Source organism: Trachypithecus francoisi, unplaced genomic scaffold, assembly GCF_009764315.1.
Source record: "Trachypithecus francoisi isolate TF-2019V2 unplaced genomic scaffold, Tfra_2.0 Lachesis_group0, whole genome shotgun sequence".
NCBI lineage: Eukaryota > Metazoa > Chordata > Mammalia > Primates > Cercopithecidae > Trachypithecus > Trachypithecus francoisi.
In genome coordinates, this window is record NW_022681453.1 from 34859979 (window position 1) to 34877463 (window position 17485).

At 45.3% G+C, this 17485-nt stretch overlaps 1 protein-coding gene across 2 annotated transcripts in view; it reads right to left on the reverse strand.

Annotated features, from left to right (window-relative positions):
• LRIG1 (leucine rich repeats and immunoglobulin like domains 1) overlaps positions 1-17485 on the reverse strand; it is a 127073-nt gene that overhangs the window by 70552 nt on the left and 39036 nt on the right. For both annotated transcript variants that reach the window (XM_033210377.1, XM_033210378.1), the window contains one exon: positions 8096-8170. In XM_033210377.1, the coding sequence (XP_033066268.1) occupies positions 8096-8170 (75 nt within the window). The remainder of the gene's footprint in view (positions 1-8095; positions 8171-17485) is intronic.

A 17485-nucleotide genomic window follows, 5' to 3' on the forward strand; every position in this document is an offset into this window, starting at 1 on the left:
CCATCAGTGACGGGCAGTGAGATGCCCCTTAGACATTCCCCAGCCCCTGTATGACAACGGTCTGTCCACCCATCTTCCTCTGCAGCTAGACTGCCAGTTCCTTGAGGGCAGTAAATCCAGGCCCATAGGACCTGACCTGTTTGCTCATGCCAGGCCTCATGTGGGGCATGTGCTGGCCAACTTCACAGCAGCCGTACAGACGAGCCCACGGTTTCCACCATGAACCAGCTGAGGCTTCCTCCACTTTTTCATCTCTTTTGCCCACTGTTGACCTGGACCATAGTCCCCAGGCTGGGAAAATGGGAGGAGAGTAATCTGGTCATAAACAATGCAGTGCTACAAAGGGGCAATGGGGCAGGTGTGGACCCCAGTAGGGTGGGGGAAAAAATGCCCACCTTTCAGACACGCTTGTTAACTTCCATCTGGAAAAAGAGGTTCCATTCAAGTCTTAGCTGAGGATAAAGACTGATCAGATACGAGTAACTGATAATCAAAAGAAAGGTTAAGTGTGCTAAAACTGACTCCAGCCGTGGGAGAGGGGATGCTCAGCTGTAAGGGGAGCTGCCAGCACCCACCGGCTGAGAGAATAATAGGGCTCCTGCCAGGCTGGGCTGCTCACGAAGTGCTCTCCATCTCTGCAGTAGCCAGTGAAGGTCTGCTGGGGAGACTTGAGTGGTCACCAACAAACAGCAAATGAAGCATAAGCAAATGTGTAACAGCCATGGGCCTCAAACCCTGAGCCACCCAGGTCTGTTCTGTCCGTGGTACTGGAGCTCACTCTGCCCACTGCCCCAGAGCCTTTCTCAGAAGCCATTACCAGGGCCATAGAGACCCACTGTCCCAAACAAATGCCTGCCACCACACTGGTGACATTAGGAGTGGATCTACATAATTTACTGTCCCCCAAGGCCTAAACAGCGTGGTCAGAACTGACACATGAGCCTTGGGGCTCCCCCCAGCCCCATATGAGCCCCAGCAGAGGTTCTCAAAGCCAGGTTCCCAGGCCAGCAGCAGCGGCAGCATCACCTGGGAACTCACTAGCAAAGCAAATTCTCTTGTCCCATCTCAGACCCGTTGAGCCAAGCCAGAAACGAGGCTGAGACCCAGTGACCTGTGTCTCAGCAAGCCCTACAGGTGGTCTACCAGTGAGGGGAAGCTGCCATCTCCCAAGGGAATCGGCATGAGGTTTTATCCAGAAGAAACAATCAGTTCACATCAACAAAAATCTGGGCAAACAGGGCAGGAAGTGAATACATCTTTGAAAACTCAGAAGAGGAACAGAACTTTAGATAATTTTATTATATGTGTATGTGTATTTCTCCCTGTTGTGCTGTTTTTTTGACTAGGGCCGTATCTTCCCTTCCCCCTTTAGCATCTGGGAACCAAAACAGCTTCGGACTACTCAAGGAACAAAAGGCATTCACTTAAACTCAACCTGGGCCTTTATAAAACACAGCTTTGCTCACAGTTGCTTCCTAAAGTAGCTGCAGTCATTCACTCTGAACTCCACACTCTTAATGAGCATTCATTTTATTGCCAGAGCAATAAAATGCCAATAGCCCAGGGAAGGTTTACTTTTACACTGACACCCAAATGGACTGGCCATCCTTCAACAGCAAGGCTAAATCAGGTTGCTATGTGGGGGAAGCCTGTCCAAAGTAGCATAGGGACATATACTTGTTTTCATATTTTCTAACACCCTTGATTAGGTCCACTCTTAATCTGGTGACTGGTGGAGGGGCCAGCAGATAATGCCTCCGAAGGAAGAATGGGGTAACCCCTGGTCATGGGGAGCATCACCTCGACTGTACACACACCTATGGTGCCCACAGGTCCAGCTACGAATAAATGCACAAAGAGCTCCACCATCTGAGATTACCACTCAACTTTTAAAGACAAATTCTTATTTCATCCCTCCAAAGATAAACATCACATGCAAAAACATTTCACATCAATTCTTTATTATGCCAGTGAAGGATGCCTTTCTTCAGGAGATGCAATATGGAGAAAGTTTTAAGGGCAGGCAGTGAAGAGAAGGGCAAGACGTCTCAACCCAGCTCCTTAGATGGAGAATACGTCCCTCCATCCCCACACACACATGCAGTGGGAATGCCAGCCGCTGCCTGTTCCTCAGTATAATCTCACCTGTGTTTCAAGCCTGATTATTAACAACCTTAACTCAGGTCATGAGGCTGAGACTAACTTTGCGACGTTGCATTCCAGGTCGCTTCCAGCTTGGGCCCTCTGAGGGACTCTCATTATTCCCCCCAGCCCTGAGCTGCAGCAGATCACAGCTGCCTCTCTCTAAGGCTCACTCTTTAATTATGCTTTAATGCGAATTGATCTTTGCATTAACGAGCCTGTAAAGAAGATTGATTTCGCCCCTCTTCTTTTCCAGTGGGTTTGTTAGGTACCCTGAGAGTTAAGTATGCCTATTGATTTTACTTCACCAACAGATCCAGCCAAGAAGAGGGCTCAGGCCTTCGCTGCCTCAGATCCCTCCAACCCCAACCAGGGCTTCGTCTACTCTTCACTCGCTCCCAGGGAAGGGGGGAGGTGACCACCTCCCCTTGGTCACAGGTAGGACACCGCGTTTCTTTCCTTCCAAGTTTTATTCTCCAGAAATTACAATAGAGGGATGTTAAGTATCCTATCCTATCCTCCCTTCTGGCCTTTTTTTTTTTTTTTTGAGACACTCTAGCCTTGTCTCCCAGGCTAGAGTGCAACGGCGTGATCTCAGCTCACTGCAACCTCCACCTCCCAGGTTCAAGTGATTCTCCTGCAACAGCCTCCCGAGTAGCTGGAATTACAGGCACCTGCCACCACACCTGGCTAATTTTTGTATTTTTAGTAGAAATGGGGTTTCGTCATGTTGGCCAGGCTGGTCTTGAATTCCTGACCTCAGGTGATCCACCTGCCTCAGCCTCCCAAAGTGTTGGGATTACAGGCGTGAGCCACCATGCCTGGCCTTCCTATCCCTTTCATTTAATCACTTTTTCTTCAGCTAAGAGGTCACAGCAAAATATAAAGCCACCTCAGATATTTTTATTAGGTTATTTATAGACTAAGTCTTGCAGGTTCATTTGTTAACAGGAGAGAAAAACGCTTTCCTCAAAAAGTTTTCAAATAAGTGGTTACCAGTGACTAGGGTGAGGGATATGGGAAGTGACTGTTGAAGGAGTATGGGTTTTTCTTGGTGGGGGGTGGGGGGTGATGAAAATGTTCTAGCATTCTGTAGTGGTGATGGTTGTACAACACTGAGGATGTACTACAAGTGGCTTTTAAATGGTGAGTTAATGGTAAGTTTATCTTTTTAAATTTTCTGAATGTTTTGTGAGTACATAGTAGGTATATATATTTATAGGATACATGACATGTCTTGATACAGGCATGCAGTGCATAATAATCACATCATGGAGAATGGGGCATCCACGCCCTCAAGCATTTATCCTTTGTATTACAAACAATCCAATTACACTCTTAATCATTTTTAAATGTACAATTAAGTTACTGGCCATAGCCACCCTGTTGTGCTATCAAATAGGTCTTCATTCTATTTTTTTTTTTTTTTTTTTTTTGAGGCAGAGTGGCCCAGGCTGGAGCGCAGTGGCGTGATCTCGGCTCACTGTAAGCTCCGCCTCCCGGGTTCACACCATTCTCCTGCCTCAGTCTCCTGAGTAGCTGGGACTATAGGTGCCCGCCACCACGCCCGGCTAATTTTTTGTATTTTTAGTAGAGACAGGGTTTCACCATGTTAGCCAGGATGGTCTCGATCTCCTAACCTTGTGATCTGCCCGCCTTGGCCTCCCAAAGCGCTGGGATTACAGGCGTGAGCTACCGCGCCTAGCCATTCTTTCTATTTTTTTTGTACCGATGGACCAACCCCACACCGCCTCCTCATGCCCCTGGTACATTTATCTTATATCATTAAAAAAACAGGTTTCAAAAACATTTTTTCAAGATTAGAAGTAAAAGGCGTTTCAATGTGTTTTCAAATGCAACATAAACCTAATGAATTTTAATAGCAATATTACAAAGTCACAATTAATTGCGTGCCCCTACATTTTGCCTAGGTCTTCCTGCTGGTCGAGGACACAGGCTGGGGGAGAGCAAATGACAAGGCTCCATAAAGGAGTGAGGTCTAGAACAAAGCGGCTGGAGAAGTTGTTAGGTGGACCAGGCAACCCTATGGGTCATCTGCCACAGTCTATGCACAGGAGACACAAGCTAAGGCCGACTCTACCACATGCATTTTTCCTCCCAGGACTGAAAAACTCAATGATTTCCACCGTCACCAATCTTCTCAACGGTACAAGTGCAGCAACACCACAGGAAAAGGAGGGATTTTTCCTTAACAGAAATGTCATTTATGCATCAGACAAAATTACTGTTGCTGTGGGAATTGTAACATGAGTTTCCTGGATTTCAAACTAAAAAAAAAAAAAAAAAAATGTCAAACATAAAAATCTACTGGCAGCTTCTGCCCCCATTTAACAAAAGTCTGTTTCTTTTTCTCAGCACTATTTTATGAAATTAGCTCCCTCACCGGAACCCAGTCTTATTAAGAGCTTTCCTTGCGTTCTATGCTTTCTGTTTATTAAGGACGAATGGCTCCGGCATTATCCTCAGAACAAGATGCAAATAAATCTGTTCCTTGACAAATATGTTAATTGAATTAGATTCCTTTAATCAGAAGGTATTAACCAATTGAAATTTTGCTGTATGACTCCAGTTCCCAAAACTATGGAAGTCTCTTTTGAAGCCCTGATAGAAAGAGCCAGGTGCAGAGCACTGCCTCTTCCCACGAGGCTCTTCCAACGGTGCCACCCAGCTCAGGAGGGCTCTAGTGTCTAGGAAGTCGGCTCACTCCTGCATAAGCAGAATGAAACTCAGAGAGAAAGGGCCAACTTTCAGAGGCAAAAGTCCATAATTGTAGGTGTCCGAGCTGAAAATTAACAAACCTACTACTTTTGTGAAAAGATAGAAAGCAACAACAGTGGTTATTGGTCAGAGGGTAACTATGTCTTTTGTGACGTTATTGCCCCCACTCTCAACTTTCGGGTCACAAAGAGAATACACAAGCTTCGACGGTACTTCTACCATCTGCTTCAACTTCCTCATTCAACGAATGAGAAAAAAAGCAATGTATGTATCCCATGTCACAACTACATTACAGACGGCAGGACCCACACCTGGCCCCGACTTTTCTGTGATGCATCTACCTATAAACTTGTCCCAAGAAAGTTGTCTGGGCTCCTATCACTCACATGGCCTCAGCAGACATTTGCTCTATTCTCTCTGCACATTTTGATTATTTTTTTCTGATCCTCTGTCTGCCCACAAAAATGGAATAAGAATTTGAGGACTAAGGACTATAAGCATCTAACTATTAACTACCACATTTTCAAATGATGTGTTGAGGCTTCCGCTTCTCCTTGGGACAAGCCTCTGGGCCACAACTGCAGGGGCACAAAAAGTGCCTACTAAATATTTACAGAACACGTGACACCCTGCAGTTCACTAGTTCCGAAAAGTAACAGACACATCAGCAAAACCTGCTGTTCAAAGCCTGGATGACTGGAATCATCATGTGGATGGGGCTGCTAAGACTTCTGCCTTCACTGGTTAGGATGAGGAAGGTGGTTCTTTGGGCTTTAAAATGATGCTCATCCACTGCCTGCTCTGTTGTTTTCTCCCTTGTTCTTTGCACGGTCCACGTGGGAAATACAGAAAAGGCATGAAGGATTATCAATAATCCAGCCGCCCAGATGTCACACTGCTAACCTAACTTGCCAGCACTGAATCCAGGCATCCCATCTACGAACGGGGAACACAGGCACCTCAGAGAAAACCAAGATAAAGCCCCTTCAGTTTCTGTCGTTTCAGAGAAATCACTGACCAAATCAGGTGGTGCCCAACTTCAGGCCAAAGAGCTGGCTGCCAGTGCTAACCTGCATTTTCCAAACTGAATCCAAACAGGGAGTAAGTCTTTTTTTTTTCTCTCTCTTGCTTTACATATTTCAATGCTGTCTAATGGAATAGCAGGAACAAGGCCAAACAGCCCCACTTCTCTTGGCACTTGGGCCAAGGAACAGAAATGTATTTTTAGTCAGCAGAGCAAGGTGCAATTCGAACTGCCACAGGCCCATGGGGCGAGCTGGGGGCCCTGCCTGCCTCTGGCACAGCGTGGTTCAGAGTCACCTGCCATGCTCCTGCCCCGAGTGCATGGGGTTATATAAAGGAGTGATGCAAAGGCATTTGTATCCAGTCTCAGTTCCAATTCTCACTTTTGCAACTTAGAAGACCTCCAGGGAGGCTCAGTTTCTTCTCTGATAACACAGAGATATTCTCTGTGGCCCTAGCTTCCTCACCATGTGAGGAATAAGAGCAGTTACATCAGCATTTCTCAAACTTGAACTCGTGGACAAACGGCCAGGGCCCTTGTTAAATTGAGCTTCTGATCCAGTAGTGTTGGCATTAAGCCTGAGGTTCTGCATTTCTAACAAGCTCGAAGCTAACTCAATACTGATGGTCCATGACCTGTGTTTTAAGCAGCAAGGAGCTCCTAGCATCTTCAAGTGCTTTGCTTTATTGACACACAACAGGTTATCACATCCCTATTAGCCTCACATAAGACGAACTCATTGATTAAGCCAAAAATTAAACACCTTCCAGATGCTGGGCCCACAGACCAAGTGGGTACAAAATAAAGTCAGACCTTTACCCATCAAGGGAACAAAGGGCCACAAACCTTCCTTCCAGCACTTTACAGGAACAAGGACTGACTCTTAAATCCTGTGGCCTTAAAGGTGAGATCCTGCCAAGATTCAAGGAGCTAGCTACCAGCCAACAACAGTATCCACCATTTGTCAAACATTCCCACACAATGCTGGGAGCTTCACATACATTCCACTCCCCCAGGTCTCACTTTCCTCATGTATAAAATGGGTCAAAAACCATTATGTAAATGCGGGAAACGAGGTTGAGAGAGACCAGGTCATCTGTCCAGGGCACACAGTGAATTGCAATTCTAACCCCCCACATTCTCCTGCAATCCCACAATGCCATGAAAAGGGTTAAGCCCAAGACCATGTTTCACAGGGACACAGTACCTCCTGAACACAGGGCGTGCTGCCAGCCAAAGATCTAAGATCTGTAAGCTACGCCAGCACTCTTATTAATAGCACCTTCCTGCAAAGTTTCTCTGCTCGGCCTGCCGAGCCTCAGTATTGAGATAAGATTCATACAGGTGAGCAAACGAATTATAAAACCAGCAAAATCAGAATAAAATTAAACTATGCAAGCCTGGAGTGGAAACAGGAAATTCAGTGTGAAGAGGGAGGTGCTCTGCTGGGGAAGCTGCCAATAAAATCTGGCAGAGAAAATTGTTGGACTCATGGCTGGTTTATCTGGAAAGTCTTCTGGGTGAGTATAAAACAAGCAAGCTCCTCCACCTGACTGCTGAAGAAACAGGGGTAGGACCGGTGCTCAGTTCTCTAGCAAAACTCTGTAACAGCACAAATGATAGTATTCCCAATGAGTGCCTTCTTGTCTTTTTAGCTAAGGCCCTTCATTTGCTTTTGCATTTCCAGTGTGCTGTGTATAAAAAATAGACTGCATCTTATCCTTGACCATGACAACATACTTTTACATTGATCCCAAAGGCCTGGGGGTACTTTCTTTTTGTTAAAGCCATAAAGTAAACTGAGTCCCATTACCAAATTCACTGGCACAAAAACGAGCTTGCTGTCTTATAACTGACACAGCTTCCTTTAACTCCAGTTTTATTCGAAGTTGCAGCTTAACCACAGAAGCAAGAAATCTAGTTCCATACACCTGTGGGCATTAAAAAAAAAAAAAAAAAAGACCTACTTTCTTGCAAATTTAAGATGAGGTAAAACTTCCAGCTTTTAATTCTGCAAACCCCAAAAGCAGCAAGCAAAGCATTTGTTGTAATCATAGGGCCACATGAAGAAAGGTCTTTCTTCACCAGCGAGCACATGAACTCAAGTTATCCTGCCACAAGGTATCAGCAAGGCAACAAACACCATGGCCCCACCACACAACCCAGAGTCCCCCAAATGGCACCACTTACAGAAAGAGAGAGATGACATGTGATGAAGCAGCGCCCAGGGATGGTATGGCCGTCAACTCATTACTATTGAGGTACCTGTAACAACAACAAGAAATTAATCACGTAAAGCATTTAAATTTGTCTGAAATCATATGCATAGGAGAGAAATTAGTGAACGTTGCTGAGTCTGCCACAGTAAACCTATATTCTAATGTTGGAGAAAAGAGAAAGAATTTAGCAGTGGGTTTTCAAAGGGAAAGAAGTCACATGAGGTCACAAAAACTAGCTATTGATCACACCCATGGCTAGAAATAAACACTAAAGGGAAGCGTCTCCTATCTCCCATCAGCTTCCCATAGAACTCAGAAATCAAGACAAGGAACAATGAGAACAAGCCAAGAGGCAGGTTCGGGACAAAAGTGCCCCTAAGACCATCGGTGAGAACACTCCCCGTGGGCCGAAATTTGCCCTTGCAAAGGGCAACAAGTGTGGAACAAGAGCCAGAGACTCACACCCTGGCTCACACAGAGTTCTGAGGGGCTTGGGACACGTGAGGCCAATTACTTCAGTGCCTCATCTGTGAAATAACAAGGGAACTGGACTCAGGGACTCTCTTCCATTTGAGGTTCCAGCTGGACTCTGATGAGCCTCTGGATGCATCCCCCAGAAAAATGAACATATATGCACACACTTTTGTGCATAAACACTTTGAAAATTCTCCCCAGACGAGATTTGCTCTCCAAGCTCCCTTCCTGCTCAAATAGTCCAAATCTGTATTTCCATAGTTAATATCTCTTAACGGAAGGGGAAACCCACGAACCAAAGCTCAGCTCGCCGAGTCTGCCCCCAGAGGCTGTGCAATCTGGCCTCCTTACATGGACATGTATTTCCAAATCTGGGAAGAGAATCCAAAATCAGACTTGCAAAGTGAGCCCAACAATCCTGAAGAAAACCAAAGCACAGTGTTCAGGCTTTCTGCCAGGTGATGGGCTAGAAATAAATTATTTGCGATGCAAAGTGAAGGGGATAAAACTTGGTTCTCTTATTCTCAGTTTTTTAAGGGAGGTACGTCTAACACAGAGCATCTTGTTTCTGTTTGAAGACAAGGCAACTGAAATGACAGCTGTACTCATACAAGTATACAGCTAGCATGTGCTTGAATAGAATAATCTGGTTGTCTGCCATCTTTTATAGAAATGAATAGAAGGAAAAAAAAAAAAAAAAGGAAAGGCCTTGAATTATCCCATTTGCTTTCTTCAGTGCCAAAGCCAGTTAGGGATGAAGCTTGGCAATTACTGGGCTGTGGGACACAGAATGCCTGTTTCAATAGCTTCATGGCTGAAGCATCTGGCAGAAAGAAGGCAGATCCGTATCATGTGGCAAATCCTTTCTCCACTTAAAGGGCCCTTGTTTGTGTGCTGAAATAGACAATTAATTACTTTAACAGTCTCTTATCTGACTGCCCCCTAAATCAGATTGTTTCTGCTTCACCTTTTATCTCTTCCAACCCTGCTGTGATCCATTTCCCATCCACATGCAGGGACACTGAAAACTCCCCATTGGTCTTAATCTCAGCTAATAAATTGTCATAGTACCCATCAACGCACCTATTATTACAAGAGACCCCCAGGTTTTATCAGAGCAAGAAAAACTAAGGTCGGGGACCTGCTGCCAATCAGGCAGCTTGCCTAAGAACTCTTTCGTTGCTTGCAGTTTATTCTGAAACACAGAGAATGGTGGTAACAAAAACAAACGCAGATAAATTAATGAAGGCTGACTATGTGCCAGGCACAGCTCTAAGAGCTTTTCAGTATATTCATGCATCTTTACAGCCCTCGGAAACAGGTCTCAGGAACATTTCCACTGCACCAATGAGGAAACTGAAACACGGATGTTAAGTAGTTTGACCAAGGTCACCAGCAATAAGTGGTAGTGGCCCAGGGTGCCTAGCCACAAAGTCTAGGTTCTTCCTCATTACCTTCTAGTTCTTTATTTCAGCAAAAACTCGACATGCCTCGTGCACTTTCACCATCACAACAACTTTGAGTCAGGTACCAGGGTAACTACTACCGTTCTCTACATTACAGGTAAGTTCTCTAGGCCAGTTTAAGTCACTAGTCTAGGATCACACAACTAGAGAGGACCCGGCCAAGAGCTGAAAAAAGTATGACTACAAACCAGAGAGGAGAGCAACGTGCTCAAACGCCAGCTGGAAAGCTCGTAATCCCTTAGGTAACAGCACAGTTGTTTTTCAGCCAGCTTAGGATCTCGCTTGATTTTAAACCTGAAACAAAGCGTATGAACTTCTCTGCAGGGCTACGCCTGATGAGCTTGGTCTCAGGCCAGGCCTACCGTATCTGTGACAAACTGCTCCACCCAATTTCACAGAAATAAATGAACAAGGGAAGGGGGCATCATGGTATTTTGAAACGTGACAGAGCTGCTGGAAATGGAGCATAGAGGGGCAGTGGACCAGTGCTGGAGCTCAACTGGGCCTTGTATGTCTAGATGAGCAGCCCCGAGTCAGCAGGCTCAGTCAGAAACAGCGGGCTCTGGTGGCATCAGGGCTGCCTGACTTACAGGGAGGACACTCGGAGCCCCCAGGAGAGGCCCTGCCCAGTAAGCTTACTTCCAGATCATTTCTACTGAAAAAAAGAACTGCTATTCAGAATAAGTCTGTTAGCTCCACCACTGCTGGCCCCCTTTTTGTTCACTCTGTCCCCTGTTGAAACAAGAATACTCTCCTCAGAAGGCAGCAGAGGCCCAGCTCACTCTGAGATGCAGTGAACTTCTTGCCAGACTGAAATAGAGACTGGTCAAAAATAGCACAGCTACAGCTTTGAGGGGAAAGGCACTCAGGAAGTTTAGCAGAGTCTCCATGAATAAGGAAATTTTAGGAATTAAAGATTGTGCCTGAGGAAATTTTTTAAATACCTAGGGTTGTACAGTCTTCTATCTCTCACCCCTTAGCCGCCATCCCTCCCCAATTTACTTCCCCCGCTGACTCCCATCTCCCCACAAAATTTACTTCCATCCAAGGCCCTAAAAATCTCTCTGAAACATCTGGCCTCTATTGCTAAACCTTTTCCTGATGATTCAGGATGAGGAAGTGCCTCAGATGCACATGGGTTTTGGAAGCAGGGCCACTTAATAACCGTATTCTGCTTTCGTTACTGGAGAATAATGTATACTAATTGATTTGGTGAGACTTTATGATACATGGTTTCTACACAAGATAGCCAGATAAAATTATTTTAGCATAGGATATAATTACTTTAACCAAATAAACAATAATAAAGGTGAACATCTACTATGTGCCAGATTCTGTCCTAAGTTTTCTATGTGCAATATCTCACTGAACAATATGCCAACACTTGAGGAAAGTACTAAATTATCACCTCTCTTTAAGAAAGGAAACTGAGGCAGTCACAGAGCAGGGATTATCAGGATGGGATTATACAGCTTAGATATTTAAATCAGACAGATCTTGGTTCACTCAACTCCAGTTGTACCCTTTATCAATCCAATACTAAACATGTCACTCAGTCTTGCTCTCCCTTACTTCCCTCTTCTGAAGAATGTAAATAATATAAGTACCAGTTTTGTAGGGTTTTGGGAGGATCCAGCTGAAATCATTAAGCCTAAGATCTTAGGATACAGCCAGATACACAGAATATGCTTAAGAGGTGGCAGTAGGGCCAGGCATGGTGGCTCACAACCGTATCCCAGCCCTTTGGGAGGCCAAGGCGGGAGGATCGTTTAAGCCCAGTAGTTCAAGACTAGCCTGGACAACATGACAAAACCCATCTCTACAAAAAATTAGTCAGGAGTGGTGGTGCACGCCTGTAGTCCCAGCTACTCAGAAGGCTGAGGTGGGAGGATCACTTGAGCCTGGGAATTTGAGGCTGCAGTCAGCTATGACCATACCACTGTACTCCAGCCTGGGCAACAGAGCGAGATCCTGTCTCCAAAACAACAACAAAAAAGTGATAGCAATTCACAGCCAAAAAGCAGTACCCCAAAATGACAACCCTCATTATTTCAACTTCTTCCTAAACATACTACCATCCCCCACACCCCTGGCTCACACACACCCACTGTGGGGAGCAACAGCCTGACAGAAAGGGATGAGTCACAAATACCCAATGGCAGGGCCCACTTGAGGCTTCCTTGCCAGGTCAGTGGCCCTGGCAAGCACACGGCAGCACCCACAGCAGGCACTCGTGGGCCAGGCGGCAGTAATGTGATCTGAGGGCAGTTTCTACAGAGGACTATATAAATAGCCCCTCTTATTAATAGAGGAGCCTGCTGGCCAGGACCCCAGCTGGAGGCACTCCCTGGTGGGCTTTCCTCAGGGCTGTGGGCAGTGAAGACCGTGTGGCTTGGACACAGCTGCACAAGTGTCCTCATGTCCTCCAGGGGCCTCGCCTTCTCTCTCCAGCCGGCCCACAATGTCATGTGGTTCTGAGGCCTCCAGAATAAAACCACTGCTAAACCACCGCCTGCTGTTTTGCCCGCCTGTGGCTCCATTCTCACTGAGGGCTACAGACTGAAGGCTCTGTAAGGTCTGGGAGAGTTGACAGCACCGGGGCAACACTGGAGACTGGTTTCATTTTGAAGCAATAGCATGTCAGCTATGATTTTTTTTCTTTTTTGCAATATCCTTCCCCACCTCCTGACACCTCACACCTAACAGCCACTTTCTGTCTCCATGACTTTTTAGAATTCCCTTAGGGAAAGGCCTGGGTCTTTATCAGTGAGAAGTTCTACTGTTCTAGGCACCAGGGAATTCATCTCATCCATCTCACAGAACAGGGAGTGACACCAGGGATAGGAAGCACAATGGTGAGACATTCAACCTATCAGCCTGCAAAGATTCATTTATAAACAATGCACCCAATTTGGAGGGCTGGGCAGTTCCAAAAGTAGCAGGAGGGAAGAGGGATAATATTCAGTGAGCCTGTCCCAGGTGCAAGGCCCTGTGCATCATCTTAATAACTATAATAACACCAACAATGTGTTATGATGTCAATGTTACAGAAGAAAGCAAGCAAATGCTGAGGCACTAAGTAAACTGTCTAGTATCTCAGGACCCTAGTAAGGGGCAGAACCAGAAATCAAACGTAAGTCTGCTTGCTACCAAAATGAGAGTTTTTCCCACCACATCATATTGAATCCCTAAGATATGACCTCTGTCTTAACATCCCCCATACCTGGAAGGTACTGTTGCCATAGAGCGTGTGGACCAGGATTATACTGGAGAACACAGGTCAAATTCTACCACTCACTAGCCATGCAGTTTCAGCCAAATCCCATGCCTCAGTAGCTCTTCAGCTTCAGTTGACTGTGAGGGTTAAGATGAAGGATGTAGGAAATTAAGGTAGTGTAGCCTCAAGGTTAGCACAGGTTTTGAATCCAACTCTAAAGCTTTACCAACCACGTGACACTGTGCAAGTTTCTTTAACTTTTCTAAGTATCTGTTTTTCCTCTTCTGCAAAGCAGAGAAACTCCTTTTATTTTTCTTACATTTTTTTCAGAGACAGGGTCTTGCTCTGTTGGGTGGAATGCATGGCGCGAACACGGCATGCTGAAGTCTCAATCTCCCAGGCTTGAGCAATCTTCAGGCTGTAACCTCCCAAGAACCTGGGACTACAGGCATGGGCCACTATGTCCAGCTAATTTTCTATAGAGACAGGGCGCCACTTTGTTGCTCAGGCTGGTCTCAAATTCCTGGGCTCAAGTGATCCTTCTGCACCCAGATGAAAAAATGCTTACAAAGAAAATGTTTTAAGGGGCTGGGTGTGGGGCCTCACACCTGTAATCCCAGCACATTGGGAGGCTAAGGCGGGCAGATCACATGAGGCCAGAGTTCGAGACCAGCCTAGCCAACATGGCAAAATCCTTGGCGAAATCCCATCTCTACTAAAAATACAAAAATTAGCTGGGCATAATGGTACACATCTGTAATCCCAGTTACTTGGGAGGCTGAGGCATGAGAATCACTTGAACCCAGGAGGTGGAGGCTGCAGTGAGCTGAGATCACACCACTGCACTCCAGCCTGGGTGATAGAGCAACACTCCATCTCAAAAAAAAAAAAGAAAGAAAATGTTTTGTATCAAGCAAGGTGTGGTGGCTCATGCCTGTAATCCTAGCATTTTGGGAGGCCAAGGCGGGCAGATCACCTAAGGTCAGGAGCTCAAGACCAGCCTGGCCAACATGGTGAAATCCCATCTCTACTTAAAATATAAAAAGGAACTGGGCACGGTTGCAGGCACCTGTAATCCCAGTTACTTGGGAGGCTGAGGCAGGAGAATCACTTGAACCGAGGAGGCAGAGGTTGCAGTGACCCAAGATTGCACCACTGCACTCCAGCCTGGGAGACAAAAGCCAAACTCCATCTCAAAAAAAGAAAAAAGTAAATGTTCTGTATCACAGTTGGTGTTAGGGTTAAGTGATGTCATATTCCCCAAAGGTTTATTAGCACACTGCTACAATTACTGTGACTATTCCTAAGTGAGAAATATATTTTTAAGACTCATAACCAGTATCTCCAAGGAAGGACAGGTGGGAGTGCTCAGTTCTAGAGCTGGGTGAGTTCTCAGTTCTAGAACTCTAAGAAGTGCTGAGTACAGGCTGCAGGTCACGGGAGCCAAACTGAATGAAAGTTGAAAGCCTGTCTAGGCAAGGAACAAGAGGAACAGGGAGTTAGAACAACACTGAAAAAGCTCACCAGAGCATGTCCCATGCCTGCCCCTGATAGACAGGGGTCAATGAGGGTTGAAACCATAAAAGGACCTAGCCTCTGGCCACATCCCCCTACCCTCTTGCATGCTAGGCACAGTGGCCCTCAGCCTGCTCCCTTCTTGAGGCTTTGTACTTGCAGTGCTCCCTGTCCTCATCATTCACACCTGCTCAGTCATTACCTTCCTGATCATACTGTTTCTGTTATCATGCCTCCAAAATTCTTCATACAAAAAATACTCCCACATTACTCTGTTCTATTTCCCCCATACCACTTATCTCCAATAAGTCTTACGGGTTTCCTTATTCAGTCCATGGCTTCCCTCCACTTAATGTAAACTCAGTGAGAGGAGAGGTTTGTCTGCAGGGTTGGAATTGGGTATGGAGGGGCACAAAATTTAAGAGACAGCCAAAAACTCAATCACCAGGACAAATACTATATTAATGTAATATTTTTTAAATATGAAGATGAATGCAAAACAAAATTCATGATGAACAAAATATGAAAAGTTTAAATCAAGACAAAATCAGCAACAGCACCGTGTGAAGCCATCCTGGAACCGGAGGCAAAAGGATAGGAATTAGTAAATACTAATCTTATCTTGATCTAAGCTTTTTATATTTTACTCATTTCTCTTTTTACATTCATTTTGACTTTCAAAATACTCTATCAAAATATCCTTTATCTTGACTGCTGAGTCTCTGGTGTCCCTACAAATTATGCGCCTGTGTTGAGTGCCTCACTTGCCCCTCCCCAGTCCCAGCCCTATTTGTGTCTTGTTCACTCCTGTAGTCCCAGCACCCAGAATAGCGCCTGGACAGAGCAGATGCTCGAGTAAGTATTCAATGAAAGCTTGAATGATGCTAGAGGGAATTCCCCAATTGTGTCCAATCCTAAAAGAAAACACTAAGTTTGCAGATGTACACAGAATTTGAATATATTCTAACCACAAGCATTAAAGACAGCCTGGATCAGGGAAAGCACTGGGTTACAAACCTAACAAGCTCCATGATGGACTGAGTTTATCATCTTGGTGACTATGATGGGCTGAACTATGTTCCCCTAGAGTTCATATGTTGAAGCTCTAACCCCTAGTACCTCAGAATGTGACTGCATTTGGAGATGGTGTCTTTAAAGAGGTGATGGACCCTGATCCAATAGGACTGATGTCTTTATAAGAAGAGGAAATCTGGACACACACAGAGACACCATGCATGCACACAGAGGAGAGAGCATGTGAGGGCACAGTGCAAGGCCTCGGAAGAAACCAAACCTGCCAGTACCCTGATCTTGGACCTCCTGTGTCCAGACTGTGAGAAGATGAATTTCTGCTGTTTAAGGCACCCAGCCTGTGCTATTTGTTTGTTATGGCAGCAGCCTGAGCAAACTAACACAGTGACCCACTTCAAACTTCCTTTCCCCTGCCACGGGCTCACTGATCCTCTGGGAGAATGAGAGTCCTAGAGAAATCACTTCCAAGGCCCCTTCCTGTTCTGATGCTTCTTTAACTGTAGAAGCCTAAACCTTTTCTAAACAGAAGCAGAAATTATAAACGCCAATCTGGAGAATCTGGAGATGAGGGTATGGAATCCAAGTATTTTGCAAATTGTACTAGCTGATGAAATTCAAATTTATTTAGACATGTCATCAATAATGGAATCAAAGAGTAACAAGTAAGCCCGGGTGCAGTGGCTCACACCTATAACCCCAGCACTTTGGGAGGTCAAGGCAGGAGGATCACTTGAGGTCAGGAGTTCAAGACCAGCCTGACCAACATGGCGGAACCCCATCTCTACTAAAAAAATTAGCTGGATGTGGTGGCACACACCTGTAGTCCCAGCTACTCAAGAGGCTGAGGCGTGAAAATCACTTGAACCCAGGAGGCAGAGGTTGCGGTGAGCTGAGATCACGCCACTGCACTCTAGCCTGGGCAACAGAGCGAGACCCTGTCTCAAACAAACAAACAAACAAAAAAACAACAAATAAGACTTTTATCAGTTACTCATAACAAAAATGTGTAAAAAGCTTACTTAATAATGCCTAAAAAAATAATAATGGAAGTACTGGGTAGATAATATACGGAATATCCATGTATAGTAGTTTTACATAAAAACTAAAACAGGACATTCAAAAAATTTTAATTTACATGATAAAGATCTTATGCAAGGATAAGCAGGAAAGACTGATATAAAACCACACGTAATAGTTTTTACTAGGTGTTCACAATGGGTATGCCTGGGTGAGAATACTGGTGATTTTCATTCTTCACACATTTCTGTAGTTGCCAATTTTTCTATAGTATGCACACTACATACATGTGAAGGTTTCTATAAAGTCTCCATGGAATTAAAATTCCTGATAATGCTAACATCCACATCAAAAACAGAATACATTAAAAGGAAGAAAAGATTGCAGCCTGATTTACAAGACACTGCAAGGGACAGCAAGCCTAGAGCTCCAAAGGCAGTCACGCCTAGCTCTGCTTGGAGATGGAGGGGAACAGGTAAGCCTCTATAGTCCATCCTTCTGTAACTTTACTTCCTGGGAAATACAGGTGGGCTGGCATCACATGCCACTGTTGAGTAGGCTGATCAGTTTTCCCGGGAACTGTGACAAAGTACCAGCCCAGGTTGTGTCACTCCAGTTACAAGGCTTCCCACAATGGAGG